The 16,876-nt window shown below is 38.0% G+C and overlaps 2 protein-coding genes across 3 annotated transcripts in view; one reads left to right on the plus strand and one right to left on the minus strand.

The window, feature by feature from the left end:
• LOC139942542 (nucleoporin NUP35-like) overlaps positions 1-9,518 on the plus strand; it is an 87,196-nt gene extending 77,678 nt beyond the window's left edge. For both annotated transcript variants that reach the window (XM_071939373.1, XM_071939372.1), the window contains exons 7-11: positions 5,928-5,981; positions 6,904-6,973; positions 7,233-7,361; positions 8,038-8,199; positions 8,678-9,518. In XM_071939373.1, the coding sequence (XP_071795474.1) occupies positions 5,928-5,981; positions 6,904-6,973; positions 7,233-7,361; positions 8,038-8,199; positions 8,678-8,755 (493 nt within the window). In that variant the 3' untranslated portion in view covers positions 8,756-9,518. The remainder of the gene's footprint in view (positions 1-5,927; positions 5,982-6,903; positions 6,974-7,232; positions 7,362-8,037; positions 8,200-8,677) is intronic.
• Positions 9,519-9,559: 41 nt separating this feature from the next.
• Positions 9,560-16,861, minus strand: LOC139942538 (uncharacterized). The gene is made up of 7 exons (XM_071939365.1): positions 16,688-16,861; positions 15,691-15,748; positions 15,063-15,163; positions 13,950-14,038; positions 13,573-13,673; positions 12,748-12,881; positions 9,560-12,487 (listed from the first exon to the last, which is right to left on the minus strand). Exons 1-7 carry the CDS (start codon positions 16,787-16,789, stop codon positions 11,744-11,746), a joined length of 1,329 nt encoding a protein of 442 aa, XP_071795466.1. The 5' UTR covers positions 16,790-16,861; the 3' UTR covers positions 9,560-11,743.
• Between the last annotated feature and the right edge of the window lie 15 nt (positions 16,862-16,876).

The following is a 16,876-nucleotide window of genomic DNA, read 5'->3' on the forward strand; positions in this document are numbered from 1 at the left end:
GGTCCTTTCATTGTACATAATATCCAGGCTAGAGGCAATTTGGTAGAGCATGCAATCACAAATGCCAGACCTTATTATTAGTAATAATGATGATATTAATAATAATAGCTGAATCTTCATTAAATTGAGATGGTTGTTTGGACTGCACTGCACAAACAATATTTACAATAGGCCTATAAATCTTTACATGTATGCGCTGCGCAACTTCAGTGGGGATTCTGTTTTGCTAATCAATATTTAAACAATAATACTTTACAGGTAGCACTGCCTAACTTCAGTTCAGATTACGATTGGTAATTAAGGAACTTCCTAAAATATTCATTAAACTTCACTTAATTGGAAGTCAGTATTGAGAGTTAATTAGCCTACATATAGCTTTGTATTCGCCATGACCATGGGCGGACCCTCAAGTTGAGTTAAGTCGAGGGGACCGCACAATCAATATTATAACAATAATACTTTACAGGTTGCACTGCCTAACTTCAGTTCAGATAACATTTGTTAAATAAGGAACTTCCTAAAACATTTATTAGACTTCAAATTAATTGGAAGCCGGTATTGAGAGTATAATTAGCCTACATTAATAGCTTTGTATTCGCCATGACCATGGGCGGACCTTCAAGTTGAGATAAGTTGAACGGACTGCACAAACAATATTTACAATAGGCCTATAAAACTTTACAGGTATGCGCTGCGCGACTTCAGTGGGCATTCTGTTTTGGTAATTAATGGACTTCCAAAAATATTCATTAGACTTCAAGTTAATTGGCAGCCCTTAACCCTCTAGTCCCTACACCGCCCGATTTTGCTGAAAACAAATACTTCAAGATTCTTGCAGTATATTACTGGCATCGTAGTTCAAATTTTAAAAGATAGCCGCAGCTTAATTGTTATGCACAATTTGAACCTTGGTATTTGTATAAAAGTACAAGTTCGCATGAGAACAATATATGTCTCTCGTTAAACGGCTACGGTAATTTTAATGGCGAATATTTGTTTGTAAGGATAAAATGGACACAATAGCTTTTCAAGGCTTTTATCTGACTCAATGATTATACTGATTAAATGCGAAGGCGTGAGTTTTTGACAATATTATCATGAATGATGAATAAATACAGTTTCCTTTGTGTTTACTATGAGCGTCTTGTTGGGGTAATAGCTAAATTATTTCACCATCATTAGCTTCATTAGCTTAATAATGACTATAGAGGATTCTTTTGATGTTCCTTTTTTTCTACAAACACAAGCTAGCAAGGTTTCCTCCTACCACTACAGTATATCGATAGGCGGCTGGGCGGTTCAGTGGCTAAATGGTTAATGAGAGTAATTAGCCTACATGTACCTTAGGCATTGTATTTGCCATGACAAATGGCGGACCTTCAAGTTGAGATAAGTTGAGTGGACCGCACAACCAATATTACCAATATAATACTTTACAGGTAACACTGCTCAACTTCAATTCAGATTACGTTTCGGTAGGCCCCCCTAATTAAGGGACTTCCTAAAATATTCATTAGACTTCAAATTAATTGCCAGCCCTTAATGAGAGTTATTAGCCCAGCTCAAGCATTGTATTCGCCATGACAAAGGGCAGACCTTAAAGTTGAGTTAAGTTGTGTGGACTGCACAAACAATATTTACAATAGGCCTATAAAACTTAACAGGTAAGCGCTGCGCAAGTGCAGTGGGGATTCTGCTTTGGTAAATAATGGACTTCCAAAAATATTCATTAGACTTCAAGTTAATTGGCAGCCCTTAATGAGAGTTATTAGCCCAGCTCAAGCATTGTATTCGCCATGACAAAGGGCAGACCTTAAAGTTGAGTTAAGTTGTGTGGACCGCACAAACAATATTTACAATAGGCCTATAAAACTTTACAGGTAAGCGCTGCGCAACTTCAGTGGGGATTCTGTGGGGACTTCTTTAAATGGAAGGTACACGTTTGGTAATATTACTCAAAACAAACACTAAAGGAACGTTGCAGAACTGGTATAAAAATAAAAATCGTGAAGATCACAGATTTACATAAAACTTACACTGTCTATTGATGATGATAGTAGAAAACGTCCCTTAAAATATTTCTGTCTGAAATGTCATATTTGATGAGAAATAAACAATCTAACTTCGCATTTGGAGTTTATCGCTCAGTGAGCGTTTTATTGATTTTTGATATTGGCATCGATGCAATGCAAAATTTGTAATCGTTTTTTTTACTGTTCTCTTGTGACCCAGATGGCCAATCGATCTCAAACTTCTACTGGTTCGTCAGTTCATGTACATATGGCGGATTACATAAACTGCGTACACTGCCAGCAACTGTTTTGTTAGCAAAACCAATTCTGTAATGTTCTTTAAACTTAAAAACTGACTTGGTAACGAGCATTGGAGAGCTGTTGTTGGTATAATACTTTGTGGGAAACGACCCCCTCTGAAGTAACATAGTTTTTGAGAAAGAAGTGATTTCTCACTAAAATATTAGCTAGACCTCTTATATTCCTATCTAAAAGCACACAGAATTCGTCCAACAAGGTTTTTTTCTTTCATCATTTTCTTGCAACTTCGATGATCGATTGAGCCCAATTTTTCACAGGCTTGTTATTTTATGCTTATGATAGGATACACAAAATGAGAACACTGGTTTTTGACAATTACTAAACGTTGACAATTACCAAACGTGTACCTTGCCTTTAAATATTAATTCATAAACACCCCGGACAGTTTCTCTACTCCTATTGGTGGAGAGCGCGTCACGTGGGTGTGCATAAACCTTTTGTGAATGCACACTGAAGCTCCGTTTATGCACACTGAGCTGGCTTCCGCGTGTCGACGCGAAAAAGATTTTCATGTCGAACGCGCAAATCATAGCTACTGTATCAGCGTGTAACCTAAGCGCGCGCGCGTACACACTACCAACGCGCCTTGAACAGATTCTTCACAAAGTTTTTAAAAAAAATATTTCAAACCTCGCATTGACAATTGCTAAAGTGTCTATAACTGTATTTGTTTACGTTTTTTAACAACAGGGCATTTATGAATGGGAATAAAAGAGTAGTGACTCGTTCTTAAACGTCCATTTAAGACCTTGCAGGGTCGTTGCTGTGCGGTTTATCACACGGCCGCCGACACCTGCCGGCTTTAAACGTACATTGAAGAACTCGTCGCTACCCTTTTATTTCCTTATTAATTGGCAGCCCTGATTGAGAGTAATTAGCCTTGCTTTAAAAGCATTGTGTTCGCCATGACAATGGGCGGATCTTTATTAAGTTGAGATGGTCCAGTGGACTGAACAATCAATTTATTTACAATAAAATAATAGATGTTAAATTTGCACCGGGGATAAAGAATATTAATTTTGGTTTTTACCCATACACCGATGTGTGTTAGCACTGTATACTCAGTACTTTCCCGAGTCCTGTGAAAAAATATCACAGGCATGTTACTTGGTGGGATTCGAACCCACGACCTTTGCAATTGGGCAATTCCACCAAAAAGTGTCCTCGGCCCAAAAAATTGAAGTCAAATTTGTGGATTTAAATTTAAAGTAGCAAGAAAGAGTGATACCCAGTGATTTCAAATCTTTGTTTGTTTCATTTTTTTTCCTTGGTTTTCCATGTTTTTCATTGTTTATTAAAAAAGTTTTTTTGAGCCAAATTCATGATTTTTGGGAAATGTTTGGCACAATTGTCTAAAATGCCCTCCTGGTTACATTTTAGATGATATTTCAATTATTCTTGGCTTAAAACATTTAACTGGTGGTAAGTATTCACAATTTTAAAGAAACTTCATTGTCAATTTTTTCACAGGGTGCTGCCACTCGTTTTAATTAGCCCTTAATTACCAATTATGAAATGTAATGTCCATGACATTGCATGGTGTTTAGTTTTATATTTTAAAGCCAGTAAGAGATATTTTTATGAGACTTCATACGCAAAGCTAGTTTTTAGGGGCTAATCCTATAATGCAAGAAAATTAATAAAAAATTAATTACAACTGTGCTAACGAGCGTCATGGACATTACATTTAGCGTCATGGACATTACGTCATGGACATTACATGTCACATGAAACTTACCTTTTTGAAGGTAAATGCTACAATTTATCAATTGGACCTATTGTAGGTAAACCTGGACTAGTCAAAGAGAACATTTGTCATAGACCTCATCAGAAATTTACTTCAAGCTCTTTTTTAGCAGCGCGTTTAGTGGCAACATCGTGCACAGATTCTACAAACTGACAGCTCAAATCCGAGATTTTCAGGTGAGTTTTCTCATGGAACTGTTCTTTCCTAAAAACATTCAAGTGACATTGAAATGTATGTGAACTGTTGGTGAGACATGTTTAGATGAATGTAGGACATTATAAACAGACTTTATCATCAAAAAAGACTTCTCAAGGCCTAGGCGTAATGCAGATTTGTACACATCTACGGATAGCTTGGATACAAAGACATCATACATAAAGTAATTTTTTATTTTTACATAATTTCAGAATGGCTAAGACTTGAGTACAGAGGCACAAAAAGTATAGAGAGAAAACGTGACAAAACATGGAAACATGATTGTGATAAACAAAGCCCAATGCAGCCAATCTTTCCTTCATTTGTTGTTCTCCGTTCTTGTTTTGCATGTCAATCCAGGTGGAACGTGTAGAGGATGACCTCAATGACTGTCTCGTATTTGGAAAACTAAGGAAGCATCTACGTTTGACCTGTTCCTCCAAAGAAGTCATCCCAACTCATTTTAACTGATCTTCTGGGAATTGTTCACCCAGTCTTGAACATAGCAGTATTCAGATCAACTTGGAAAATTACAGAAACCTTTGATGTTTAATTTCCATTTACTGTCTTCACAAAATGTTGACGCAAGATGTTCAGTATATTACTCAAGATGAACAATTACCATGTGAGAAACACATAAAAGGGAATTATGTTAAAGATAATTAGAAAAAAAGGTTACTTCATGTATACCTACATCTCTGGTCTATCATAACTACTCCAAGGCCTGGTTGGATGTGGACGGAAAGTGCAAAAAGGGGACTTACCGAGGGGCGGGGTTTAAGTGAGATTCTGGGGGAGGTTTGGTTCTTAAAAATGTTTGGAAGAGGTTAAACATTAAGATAGGGACATTCATTATAGTTTAAAACCCATATTAAGAGCAAGGCAGCACATGGGTTTACAAATTCAGGGTAAAAGCATGATGCATCATTTTACAAGTTTGACGTAATGTCCATGACGCTAAAAATAACCCAAAATGTAATGTCCATGACGCTCTATTAAGATGTGTAACAAGAAAGTTGACAGGTTTTCTTAAAAATATTATCAATGTTCATGTTAACTACTTCCCTGTATAGCAAATAAAAAGGTATTCTAAAAATTTTGAACTTTAACTTCACAGAGTTTTGGAATTGAGTGTGTTGTACCCAAAACCCACTTCCGTTTTTCGTAATGTCCATGACGCTCGTTAGCTGTGCTCTGACTCCTTAATTAATTTGAACTTTTCCAAATTCATAGTATCATTTGACTTACTAGGACACAAGATACTAGTATCAAGCACAAAACTATAAATCAAAGCTACTTGGTGTGTTTAACTGACCAACAAAGTTCTAAAAATGTCTCAAAACGTAATGTCCATGACGTGGAATTGCCCAATTCTAGAGCAGTGTCTAACACACATCGGTGTATGGGTAAAAACCAAAATTAATACAATAAAATACTTTAATATTGAGCCTGAAACTTCTACAAATAAATTATAATAAATGTAAATCTTCGGGTCTAACTTAGTATGCTATCTGATTATACCTGTTTGTGTTTGTTCAAAAATTTGTAAAGAAAACTTACTCAGTCAGTTTCTCTAATGTTTTAATTACTATAAATTGTATATGGCAAACCTAAATTTTAATTGTTTGTTTTTATAATTTTGTTAATTCTAGAGAATCGATCGCCCCTGACGGTGAGTTGGATGAAACTTGGGTCACAGTCTTTGGGTAAGTAGTTGTCTGAACTAAATAGTGGACACTATTGGTTATTACTCAAAATAATTGTGTTAGCATAAAAAACTTACTTGGTAACGAGCAATGGAGAGCTGTTGATAGTATAACACATTGTGAGAAACGGCTCCCTCTGGTTTTTGAGAAAGAAGTAAGTTCTAACTCAAATAGTAAAAGACTTCCAAAATCCAATTGGAAATGGATGAAAGTCTAACTTGAGGAAAGGGGCCTTTCTTACTCTCTGTGATACATTTTTAAAGGCAATGGACAGGTTTGGAAATTACTCAAACTACATGTATAAGCTTAAAAGCAGAAACACTTTCTTACTTGGTAACCAGCAACAGAGAGCTGTTGATACATTAGTATTCATGGAATACATCACTGTGAGAAACAACTCCCTTTGAAATACAGGTTTTGTTTTTTTTGAGAAAGAGATAATTTCTGACTGAAATATCTGAATCTGAGAAAGACTTCAGGCCTGAAGCCTCTCTCATGCATCTGAAAGCACACAAATTTGTGTAACCTGGACGTTTTTTCTATATGATACGCTTGCAACTTTGATGACCAATTGATTCAAAATTTCTTACAGATTTGTTACTTTATGCATATGTTTTGGGATGTAATCACCAAATGAGAATATTAGTCTAATTGACAGTTACCAAAATGAATAAACAAAGTTTCTCCTATATCAGGCATGTAACTTTTTAGCTTATCAGCTGATTTCCTCTTTTTCGTTTCAAAACAGTGCCATAGAAAACTGAAAAAGACTGTACAAAGTTTTTAAATGTGATGCCATTTCCCCTTTTTCTTTTTGCAATTAAGAAGTTTGCGTGTCTGCTATTGAAACAGAACTGGAGTAGATTAGAAATGTTAGGTACATGTATACTTAAATTGGGTCATGTTGTCTTTCACACTGTAGCTTCCCACCAGCAGCCACATCGTTCATCATTCAGCAATTCTCACAGTACGGTAGCATCCTGAGGCATGTGGTAAGTGCATCAACTGGTATGTTGTAATGTTACATGTATGTGTAAACTTGAGCATTGCAAATAAAAAAAAAATTAAAAAAGAATAAAAAATAGTAATATGGAGAGGAAAATAGTAATTAAAAAACAAATAAAAAATAAAATAAAAAAAGTGCATCAAACCGTATCAAATCAAACCTGATCATCTTTTCCAAGAAACTTTCATGGATGGTTTTGAAGATATGTACCAAAAAGTTTGTTATGTTCTGGGTTTTTTGTCCAGGTTGCTAGCAATGGGAACTGGCTTCATCTTCACTACAGCTCCAAACTCCAAGCAAAGAAAGCTCTGGGCAAGAATGGTAAAGTGGTAGCTGGTAACATCATGATTGGCGTCACTCCATGCATTGATAAGGTATGTCGGACTTGTATTCATAATAATAATAATGGGTGCGTTCGATTAGCTACCCGGGTCAACCCAGGTCTGACGCGGTACGTTTGAATAGCTTTGAAGTCATTCCAGGGGCTCACTGGGTCAGCCCCAAGTGCCCTGCTTGTGGAGTGGGTCACTTTGGGGCTGGCCCCAGGTGCATGACGTCACCACGAGAGGTTGAGTGATCGTTGGATTAGCTCTTGGCAGGGGCTCACCCAAGTGAGCACCACGGAGTCGACGCAGGGAAGGTAATTGAATGCACCCAATAATATTCATTTTGGTTTGACCCATATACACTGATGTGTGTTAGCACTGTAAACCCAGTAATTTCCCGAGTTCTGTGAAAAAAATCACAGACACATCTCGGGTGGGATTTGAACCCACGACCTTTGCAATTCTAGAGCAGTGTGTCATACCAACTGGCCACTGAGATTGCCCGGTAGCTAGAGGCAGTTTGAATCATATATATTATATGAGTTAAACCAGAACAAATATTTTATCCCGATGCAAATTTAACATCTAATAATAATAGTACACAACATTTATTAAAGGCACTGGACACTATTGGTAATAACTCAAAATAATTGTTGGCATAAAAACTTTCTTGGTAACAAGCAATGGAGAGCTGTGATTGTGACATATTTTTTTTATTCCGCAGAGCATTATGGAGGGAGGGGACCAGTGCAATGTCAGCGCCCGAAATACAGACACGCCCTCCAGGTATCCCATAATGCAACAGAGCGAGGAAGCTGAGACGAGTAAACGAACGCCAATCAGACCTCTGACGGCTGCGTATAAAGCAGCGAGTAGCAACCATGAGGTAAAGACAAACTATTGCTCAGATGAATTAATAAACCATGAATAGGGAGAAACTGTGTATAAGGCGCCTTCAGACCATCCAACCTCATGGTCTGAACATCCAAGAAGGAAACGACTAATAAACCTTTGTATTTGCCTTCTCCTTTTCCCCACAGATATCCCCCTTTTTAGCCTGCCTCATTCACTAGTTAGTTATTTTTCCCCCTCTCCCCACCCTTGACATTGTCCTTTGTGTTCCCGTCCTCTTGTGTTTATAAACCAGCCCCTTCCCTCCCCCCCCCCATTGTGAACCTTAATGCAGGCATGTGAGTAACTATTATCCATGAACAAAAGAGGAAAAAAAAGAAAACTGGGCAAGAAAAAAAGAGGAAAAGACATTATTCCTATACTTTTGTGCACAGAAAGTTCAGGAAAAAAGAGGAAAATCAAAACCCCTAAAGAGAAATCATTTTTTTCCCTTTTTTTTTTTACCTGTGAAGGTTCTTCAAGGAAGTTCTACTCCGCAAAAATCTTCAAATGTTGTCAGCAAGACGCTGGAATACATGTTCGGATGGTAGTTATGTTTGGTAGGGAAATTAAACTTGTCAGCTATTTTTTTGTAGGTAATTTTCCATGTTAAATGTTTTATTGATTAATGCAATTAATGTTTGGTATGTGTTGTTAGTTTTATTGTTTTTTTTATGTAATAGACCCCCTTGCATGGGTTGCCATTGTCATACTTTGTCAGAAGCATTAACATTTATTGTAATATTTTTGTTAAATCCAGTAGCAACAAAGATTGTTTTTAAAACAATTGATCTATCATTTAAGGCACTGGACACCTTTGTCAAAGACCAGCATTCTCACTTGGTGTATCCCAACATATGCCTAAAATAACAAACCTGTGAACCTTTGGACTCTATTGGTGATTAAGTTGCAAGAGAACAATGAAAGAAAAAACACCCTTGTTGCACAACTTTGTGTACTTTCAGATGCATAATCAAAGGCTTCAGCTGAAGTCCTTTTTACTTGAAAAGTTACTCTTTCAGAGGGAGCTGTTTCTTACAATTTTGTATACTATCAGTAGCTCTCCATTGCTCGTTACCAAGTAAGTTTTTATGCTAACAATTATTTTGAGTAGTATCCAGTACCCTTTCGGCATGGGTAGGACCCTGGCTGGTAGAGCAGAATGCACTACCATCCCCAACCTATTATGAAGCAATTGTGGTTAAAGGAACACGTTGCCTTGGATCGGACGAGTTGGTCTATAAAAAGCGTTTTGTAACCGTTTTCTATAAAATGCATATGGTTAGAAAGATGATGTAAAAGTGGAATACAATGATCCACACAAATTTGCCTCGAAATTGCGTGGTTTTCCTTTTACTGTGCGAACTAACACGGTCGGCCATTTATGGGAGTCAAAAGTTTGACTCCCATAAATGGCCGACCGTGTTAGTCGACGAGGTAAAAGGAAATCCGTGCAATGTCGAGGCATGTTTGTGTGGATCATTGTATTCTACTTTTACAACATCTTTCTACCCATGTGCATTTTATAACAAACGCTTTTCAAAGACCAACTCGACCGATCCAAGGCAGCGTGTTCCTTTAAGTGCCTTGCTCAAGGGCACAAGTGTACTGACTGGGATTCGAACCCACACTCTGCTGCTGACAACACCAGAGCTTTGACTCGGTGAACTTATCCACTCGACTAGAACACAAATTATAGCTAGAGAAGGCATGTTATTGAAGTTTAAACATTACATGTATATTGTTTGTCGATTCACTTTCCTGATTATGAATGTTGTCAATCTCGATTTGTAAACAATTATGGAAATGCAAAATTTACACAGACAAACTTGTTACTTTCAGTTTAATTTTTTTATTATTTCAAGTTTAAAAGTACAGTTCAAATTATTATTATTATTTGTGCCAATTGTGCCCTTTGATGTGTAATGGTGACCTAACCAGGCATTTCATTCAGGGGGTGTGTGGGGGGGGGCCTTTTTAAAGTTTCAAACCATTAATTTGTACTAAAATGACTAAGAGTTCTGGGGTAGGTTGTGAGGGGGTCTAACCAAAAGCGCAGAATCCCGTGGTAAGTAATCAGACCTTGTGTCTTCCTTTTCGTAAGCATGTTTTTGTTCTTTGATATTACCAAATTATTGTAGGTGAAATGCAAGTGTTATTTGTATCTGTCTTTTATTCATTCATGTATATTTTCATGTAATTGTACAAATAAAATTATTTACTCATTTAACAAAATCAAACCAAATTTTGTGACAACTTTCTTGACTGGTTGGTAATGTTGATTACAGCAAATTGCTTTAGTTATAAATCAGAAAGATTGAATTTTAAAAACCCCTCTTGCATCAGGCCCCAACTTCATAGAGCTGCTTAAAGCAGTCTGCTAAGCAACAGAGAAGCAGGATACCAGACATAGATGCTACATATGAGATGGTACTTCAGCTGGTAACCTTTTTCTGGTAAGCAGAATTTTGCTGTGCTGGGCTAGTTTTTGTGCTTTAAAAGCAGCTCTATGAAATTGGGCCCTGATGAATTCCCCAGGGGGGTTAATTTTACAAAACTCTTTGTGAAACTGACCCCTTGTGTATATACTCCACCAGGGCCCAATTTCATAAATCTGCTTTAAGGAACACATTCCCTTAGACCAGTCACGTTTGTCTTTGAAAAGCGTTATGTACATGTGTAACCGTTTGTTACAGTAGAATATAATGATCCACACAAGTATCACTCGAACAAATTGCGTGGTATTCCATTTACCTCATCGGTTAACATGGTCGGCCATTTATGGGAGTCAAATTTTTGACTCCCATAAATGGCCGACCCTGTTAGTTTGCAAAGTACATAAGTAATAGGAAAACCACGCAATTTCGAGGCAAATGTGTGTGGATAATTGCATTCTACTTTTTAAACATATTTCTAACCATAATATGCATTTTATAACAAACGTTTAATAACGCTTTTCAAAGACCAACTCGACCAAGGCAACGTGTTCCTTTCGGTTTAATTTTATGTACAAGGTAATTATTTTTCGTGCTTACTGTAGCAGAAACATATGCTAAGGTTTTTCAAAGGTTAGCAGGAAAATTACATTGTTACATTGTTTTGTTTGTGCAGTAAGTAAAGGAAGGTTAGCATGGCCTTTTCTTGTGCTTACGGTTAGCAGCTCTATGAAATAGAAATTGTACAGTAAGCACAACATCGGCAGGAAAGCAGCGCTATGAAATTGGGCCCAGGGCTGACTGCACAAGTGTTGTGGTCTTGCTTATTTAATTGACCGGTTATCAACTTTTATCGACGTCTTGTTAAAAACGAAAAGTCTCTCTCTTCCCTGTGATCATGACGATATTTTTCAGCGTCTTGTACTTTTAGAAATGAATCTCTGTTCAGTTCTATGTGAATCTCTGTGAGAAGAGTTCTCAGCTTGCCTTCCTCTCTTAGGATGCCTGTTGCAGTGTTCATCACTAGACGTCTCACTATCTGGTTTTGAACTTCGCTTTCTGTCTTGACAAGCAAAAAATCAAGTCAATACATGAGATTGGTGATCAACGTTTTGTTGCAAAAGAAAAGTCTCTGTCTCCCCTGTGATCATGACAATGTTTTTCATTGTCATGTGAACTTTTAGAAATGAATCTCTGTTCAGTTCTTTGTGAATTTCTGTGAGAAGAGTTCTCAGCTTGCCTTTCTCTCTTAGGATGCCTGTTGGAGTGTTCATCACTAGACGTCTCACTATCTGGTTTTGAACTTCGTTTTCTGTCTTGCGTCCCAAGATGTTTCCTTGACATTTCAGCTCTATCTCGTGAATCATGTTGTTTATGATGAATGTACTTGTCATGGTCTGATCTCGAGACTTGTTGCTTAAATGATTTGTCCTCCCGTGGTTGGTGCCGGTTTTTCTGAGAGTGTCTCTTAACTTCATCAGGATCTGAGGAAGACTCAGAGTGTCTTGATTTGCGCCGTTGGTTGATGCTTTCTCTTGGGGTGTGACGAGGTGCCTGGGGGGTTTTGTGTCTATGTTTGTCATGGGGTATGTCGCTGTCGGAGCTTGATGAATCTGAGCTTTTTGATCGATGACGACTCTTCTTCGACTTCTTGGTTTTGTGTCTATGTTTGTCATGGGGTGTGTCACTGTCGGAGCTCGATGAATCTGAGCTTGCTGATCGATGTCGTCTTTTCTTCGACTTCTTGGTTTTGTGTCTATGTTTGTCATGGGGTATGTCGCTGTCGGAGCTCGATGAATCTGAGCTTGATGATCGGTGACGACTCTTCTTTGACTTCTTTTTCTTCTCCTGAGGGTAATGTAAACAAATGAGAGTGTTCCAAAAAGTGATATTCAAAAAAGCTGGACCTCACAGTAGCCAACTGGTCTCTCTGCGGAGCTACTGGAATATTCATGTTATGGACATGTAAATGAACCGTTCGGCGTTCTGGCCACAGACCTGCCAGGTTGCTAAAGGTCCTTTTGTTATCAACAGATTAAAAAGTCCTCGGAATTCCGCAGAAAGACCGCAGGCTCGAACGTCTTGGAGGTTTTGATAAAGCGCCTTACCTTTTTCTTCTTTTTCTTCTGGTGGGCTGACGGCGTCTTAGCTTCTTGGATACTTGGAAGACTTAAATCCTCATCCCCCAGGAGCTCATAGGATTTACCTCCGGGAGTTTTGAAACAATCTTGTGCCAAATGTCCTACAAAAGGAGAAATTATACTATTGTTATTACATGTATAATTACAATTTGTTATAATTATAATATATTTTCTGGAAATAAAACCAAGGTTGTCTTAATCACTGTAGCTTGCGAGATACCAGGGTCCAATTTCATAACTGCTTATCAAATTTATTTGCTAAACAAAAAAGTGAGTGGGGCACCAGTCACAACAATGTAAACTTTATACAATGTTGGCTGGTAACCTTTTTTTTTCTAAGCAACATTCTCCTCTGCTAAGCAGATGTTTGTGCTTACAGGCATTTTGAAGTTGGGCCCAGAAACAAGGGTGCTTTCTATCTGAACCAAATACACCAGGGTCAACCCTGAGAAGAGTGCTGACCGGGACTCGAACCCACAATCTGCTGTTTAGAAACACCAGAATCTGAGTCTGGTGGTTTTATGAAAACTAAATACCCCTAAAACAAAGTACATAAACTGATAAATCTAAATAGTTGAAAACAAATCTAAACAATCTCATAGAGCTGCTTGAGCATGACAAATTATGCTTAACCAGAATAAGATTACCAGCTAAAATAACATCACATGTACAGTCTGTGACTGGTATCCTGCCTTTTTTGCTTAGCAAATTACAATTTTCTGCTTAAGCAGCGCCATGAAATTGGGCCCAAGAGTCTAAAAATTGATTTGAAAATTGTTTTAGATGTCGTACCTTTTGTTCCACATTTCCTGCACACTGTGTTTAACACAGCACCAAGTTCAATCTTCGGTTGGACAAAAGACCCGCCTTTCTTTCGTCTCTGCTCTTCCTGTCTGGTAAAGAAAATAATAGTTTGCTGAGATTAAAAAAAAGACAAGGTAAAGGTCACATCATAATTGATATTTTTCTAAGTTTTCTTGGTCTCTCAAGGATTATTTAAGGGGTTGCATAACAAGTGCAGAACCTTTTCTTGGGTTCTCCCAGCTTAGTGCAAAACGCTAGAAAGAGTCAAGTTTGCAGGGCACTGCTATCGCAACCCTGAGCTTCCATCAGTCTTTAAGAGCTCTCTTGTCTTTGACCGTATCTTTTTTTGTCCTTGGTTTACTCACTTGGTTAGAACGAGATTTGGGTCTTGGTCATTTCCGTTTCCTTGATTTACTACTTTCATGGACAGTGAAATCTTGCCATTACCATCTTCCTGAAAAACAAAACAATAGAAGTAGACTTTTAAACAAACAGTTAACAGGTCTGGGGTCGATTTCACAAAGAGTTAGGTAGGAGGTATACAACATGTATGGCTAGTCCTAAGTTAGGACGAGTAACTCGTCCTAACTCGAGATAAGACTAGTCCTAACTCTTTGTGGAATCCACCCCTGGATTATTATTTGTTGTTGAGATATCAACTAACATCAAAAGGCCGGATGGCCACTTCAAGGTGAGGGCTACACCGTCCACCAAATCAACTGTCACCAGAAGCCACGTTGCCACCTACTCCCGGACATGAAACAGGGTTACCCACTTCACAGTCCACAAGGATGTCGGTATGGGTATCATCCACTAGGAGCCTGGCTGGTAAAGCAAAATGCACTACCTTCTCTTGGGACTGAAACAGGGTTACCCACTTCACAGTCCACAAGGATGTCGGTATGGGTATCATCCACTAGGAGCCTGGCTGGCAAAGCAAAATGCACTACCTTCCCAATTTGTTTACAAAGCAATCATTGTTTAGCGCCTTGCTTACACAAGTTCCATGTGCTGCTGACCACACCAGAGCTTGGGTCAGGTGAATCAGACTGCTCTGCCATGACAGCAAAATTTCATCTTTGAGAGGGCAAGGCCAATTATATTTTGTATAGTAAAGGGAACTTCTTTTAAATCCCCTGTCAATACAAAGTTTGAAAAATATAACCTTCCACACTAATGCTAAAAATAGAAGCTAAGTACCGGTACCCGGATCTCAGACAAACTTGTCAAATATCACTAACGCGTGCATACATCCAAAATGTATGTTTACTCTCAACTAACTACACTTTTATAGTGCAGTTGGTGCATCGTTGACACAGTGATCACGTAGGTGGTGTGGCACTACCCTCTGACAGCTGGGTATTTTAACAAAGGTGACGTCATTAGTGCGGGGTGCTATTGGGAAGATTTAATTGTCCCTGGACAGTGTGACGATTAAAATCCAAACCAGAACTTCAATCAGGGAGTATAAAACTAACCCCAAGTGATATAACTTTGCAGTAGACTCTATCCCCGATCTCCAAGATTTCAGTGACATCTTCCACTCTAGTTGAAGATATCTGGGTCTTGTGGACAAGGCCTAGAAAAAGGAAAACATATCAACAATAACGTTACATAATTGAAACACCAAGGTCAATATTTGATGACGATGTCGTTTTAAGTAAAGGTAGGGTCATATGAGACCAAGAAATTGGGCGCTGTACTCCTTAAAGGCCCGGAAAAAGGAAAACATATCAACAATAACGTTACATAATTGAAACACCAAGGTCAATATTTGATGACGATGTCGTTTTAAGTAAAGGTAGGGTCATATGAGACCAAGAAATTGGGCGCTGTACTCCTTAAAGGCCCGGTCACACAGGCCCCGGAAAATAAGAACGAAAATGAGAATTATAAAAATGCACGCCCTCTATTGGTTGTTTGACCGTGGGCGTATTTTGCATGGAGCATTTAAACCAATAGAATGCGTCCTCTTTGCGCCATGATCGCTATATTTTTTGACAAAATTGACATCTACGGTTCAAGATGATTACCCCAGGTACTGGGTCAAGTTTCCATACATGTATATTTTAGAATTGTAAATCTCCTTCAACAGAAATACTTTACCATTTTTTTTAAATCCTGGTATTTTCACGAATGCACCGTATGCTTGAATCGATGCAACCTGAAAATTAAAAGACATGAAATAAAAAAATTAATTTGCACTTGCAGGCTCACTAACTGAACCGAGTTTTATGTCAGCTTTAAACACCCCTGTTTAGGTTGTTGGTAACGGCTCACTTAGGGTGCGTTCGTTTACCTTCCCTGGGTTGACCCCGGTGTGTGGTTGGTTTATTTTTGTGTGCAGATAATTACCCACATTCGTCCTGGAAAAAAAAAAAAAAAAAACACCGGGGTCGGACCCTTATGTAGCTCATCAGTCTTACTCTTATCATTTGGTATGCAGCAGTAAGCTATGTACGACCGATATGTATTGTTAGTGACGAGCCATACGCATGCAGACTTTCATATTATACACTATCGAGTGCAGCCCAAACAAAAAGCAAAGGCTCAATTTCATCATTAGGCATGTTAGGGCATAGATTAGACCCAGTAACTGGGGCGCTGTACTCCTTTTCAACAATTTTTGACTTTATCTGTCGTACTAGCTGTCAAAAATTGTTGAAAAGGAGTACAGCGCCCCAGTTACTGGGTCTAGGCATAGATAGACATATTAATTATTATATTATATTATTTATATAGAGCTGCTTTTTAAATTTTAGTTTTCATTATATTGAAAAGCAGATTGCTTAAATAATAAAACCTCCATCCATTCATGCATAAAAATAAGTACAGGTAAGTGTGTGTCTGCTAACACCAGTGCTATTGCTAAGCCCCATACATTACATTAGTGATACACATATATACACACAAACAAATAGTGTCAAGTTTGCTGGACTCCCTCTATCCATGTACCATGTACTAATACACTATTTATGACCTCGGTAATTATTTAATTTTCAATTATTCAATCGAATTCAGTACTCAAATCAATAAAAATTATATAAACTTATAAATAATGTTTAGCAATAGCATGTTTAGTTAGGAATAGTTAGTAGTTTACCTCTCCATGGAATATGCTGTACAGCTCCGGCATTTCGTCATGGTCATCTTGTCCTCCTCTATGACGACCCTGCTCTCTTCGATCATGGCGATATTCTGACATTAATTCTCAACTGCAAACATTCCAAACAGAGTGAAACTGATCAAACTTCCAACTGAACGGCATGAACTGAAATGAAAAAAAAACATA

The sequence above is a fragment of the Asterias amurensis genome, chromosome 10 (assembly GCF_032118995.1).
Source record: "Asterias amurensis chromosome 10, ASM3211899v1".
Classification (NCBI taxonomy): Eukaryota; Metazoa; Echinodermata; class Asteroidea; order Forcipulatida; family Asteriidae; genus Asterias; species Asterias amurensis.

Coding starts and splice junctions, on each gene's coding strand:
- LOC139942538 (XM_071939365.1), bottom strand. CDS start 16,789: ATGTCAGAATATCGCCATGATCGAAGAGAGCAGGGTCGTCATAGAGGA. Junction 15,749..16,687: donor ACAGCATATTCCATGGAGAG/GTAAACTACTAA, acceptor TTTAATTTTCAG/GTTGCATCGATTCAAGCATA. Junction 12,488..12,747: donor AGAAGAAAAAGAAGAAAAAG/GTAAGGCGCTTT, acceptor CATTACCCTCAG/GAGAAGAAAAAGAAGTCAAA.